The sequence below is a fragment of the Camellia sinensis genome, chromosome 2 (assembly GCF_055761805.1).
Source record: "Camellia sinensis isolate YWXY chromosome 2, ASM5576180v1, whole genome shotgun sequence".
Taxonomy (NCBI): Eukaryota; Viridiplantae; Streptophyta; class Magnoliopsida; order Ericales; family Theaceae; genus Camellia; species Camellia sinensis.
In genome coordinates, this window is record NC_138962.1 from 87,250,591 (window position 1) to 87,252,634 (window position 2,044).

At 39.4% G+C, this 2,044-nt stretch overlaps 1 protein-coding gene across 1 annotated transcript; it reads right to left on the reverse strand.

Moving 5' to 3' along the window:
• Positions 1–1,239: 1,239 nt before the first annotated feature.
• On the reverse strand, positions 1,240–1,755 carry LOC145815210 (secreted RxLR effector protein 161-like). Its single transcript, XM_082911974.1, has one exon. The coding sequence runs from the start codon at positions 1,753–1,755 to the stop codon at positions 1,240–1,242; it is 516 nt and encodes a 171-aa protein (XP_082768100.1).
• Between the last annotated feature and the right edge of the window lie 289 nt (positions 1,756–2,044).

Sequence of the window (2,044 nt, forward strand, 5' to 3'; positions counted from 1 at the left end):
AGGCACGCTGTGATTGTAATATGTGGATAAAGTTTCAAACTTTCTTTCTTTGGATGAAGTATGCAGTGATTGTAATACTCTATTAAGTCATTGATTGTAATTTTTTTTTTTTTTTTTTTTTTTTTGAGAAAGTGCACAAGTTGAATTTTATTGAAAATTTATAAAATTTTAAACTGCCAAACTGATTCGTATCCATTCACCAATCCACCAATCCGCTCAATCCACATCCATCGAATTGGCGGACGGATGTGGATTGATTTTTTCCAATCCGCCAAACTGGCAGACGGATGATGGGTTGGAAGTTCCGTAGCCGCAACTGACCGGGGCCCACCTCTACCTCACATGAATAAAAATTGGCTGAATAACAACAAATGAACCACGCTTAATAACAAAGACTCGGAGAGAGAGTGCAACAGAATAACCCCTACATCGGAAAAAGTATCTGTTGGCTTTGAACCCCTCCTAGTGAAGTCTATCGGATTTACTAGCTGCCTAGAGAATACGAAGTCTTGAACTGCTCTGCAGTTTATGTAAACCAAGACAACAGACCACACACAGGTATTACTCCAACCATTGTTTTGTTCTCACTGTTGTGTCCGGTTTGACCCTGGAACACTAGTCTGGTTCAGTAAGTGGCTTAAAGAATTCGACATTGTACAACTCTTATAGAAGCAGCCCCACGTCACACTCACATAGGTGACTCTGCTTAAGTATCCTGCTATACTCAACTGAACAAACCAAAGTCATTAAAAGCTCAACATAACCTCTACCCTTGCAAGTATCACTGATGAAAGGAACGGCTGGAGGTTTTACCTCCTCGGTGACATGTCACCGTTATATACAATTAGGTTATCCCATTGAACCTAGATTTTGGGATCTCCAGTCAACTAGGTTGGGTTTCCATTCTAGTAACACCTTACACTAAAGGCCGTAAACCCATTCCTTCTGACGACTTCTCTACTAGCAATCGATTTGACCCTCTGGCTAGTGAATCCACAATGTTGTCCTTAGACTTCACAGAGTCTAAAGTGATAACTCCGTTAGAGAGTAGTTGTCGTATGGAATTATGTCTACGACTAATATGTCTAGACTTTCCATTATACATATTACTATGTACTCGTCCAATGTCCGATTGGCTGTCACAATGAATACAGATGGCTGACACAGGTTTTGACCAACATGGAATATGTTCAATGAAATGGCGCAGTCATTCTGCTTCTTCTATTGCTTTATCCAACGCTATAAATTTGATCTTGAGATACACGTCTGCTTGGAAGACTTCCAAGACACGACTGTCCTTCCAAGGGTGAACACATAACCACTAGTGAATTTCGAATCCCTAACATCAGATATACAATTTGCATCGTTATAGCCTTCTATTACTGCTGGATATCTAGTGTAATGCAGCCCATAATCCCAGGTGAAACGGAGATACCTTAACACCCGAACGATACCCTTCTGGTAAGTGGCATCAGGATTGCTCAAGTATCTACTATGCCTGTTAACAAAGTAAGCTATATCTGGCCTTGTACAACTCATCAAAGTCCTAATGATCCAAGAATATTCTAACTGAGAGACACTCTCACCATTGTTCTTGGTCAAGTGTAGACTGAAGTCTACCGATGTCCTAGACACACTTGTATCTAATTTACCAAACTTCTCAAGTGTCTTCTCAACATAGTGAGATTGAGAAAGTACAATTCCATCAGATGTTCTGGTAAACTTAACACCCAGAATTACATCTGCAAGGCCCATGTCTTTCATGTCAAACTTAGAGTTTAACAATCTCTTGGTAGTTCTAATCATCTCAGTAACACTACTAACAATGAGTATGTCATCAACGTATATATACGAAATGACATAACCTCTATCAGTGTCTTTGACATATTCGCATTTATCACATTCATTGATCTTGAATCAATTTGACAACATAGCATTGTCAAACTTCTCATGCCATTGTTTAGGAGCTTGCTTCAACCCATACAATGATTTGACAAGCTTACAAACTTTCTTATTTTGTCATGGAACTGAAAACCCTCAACTT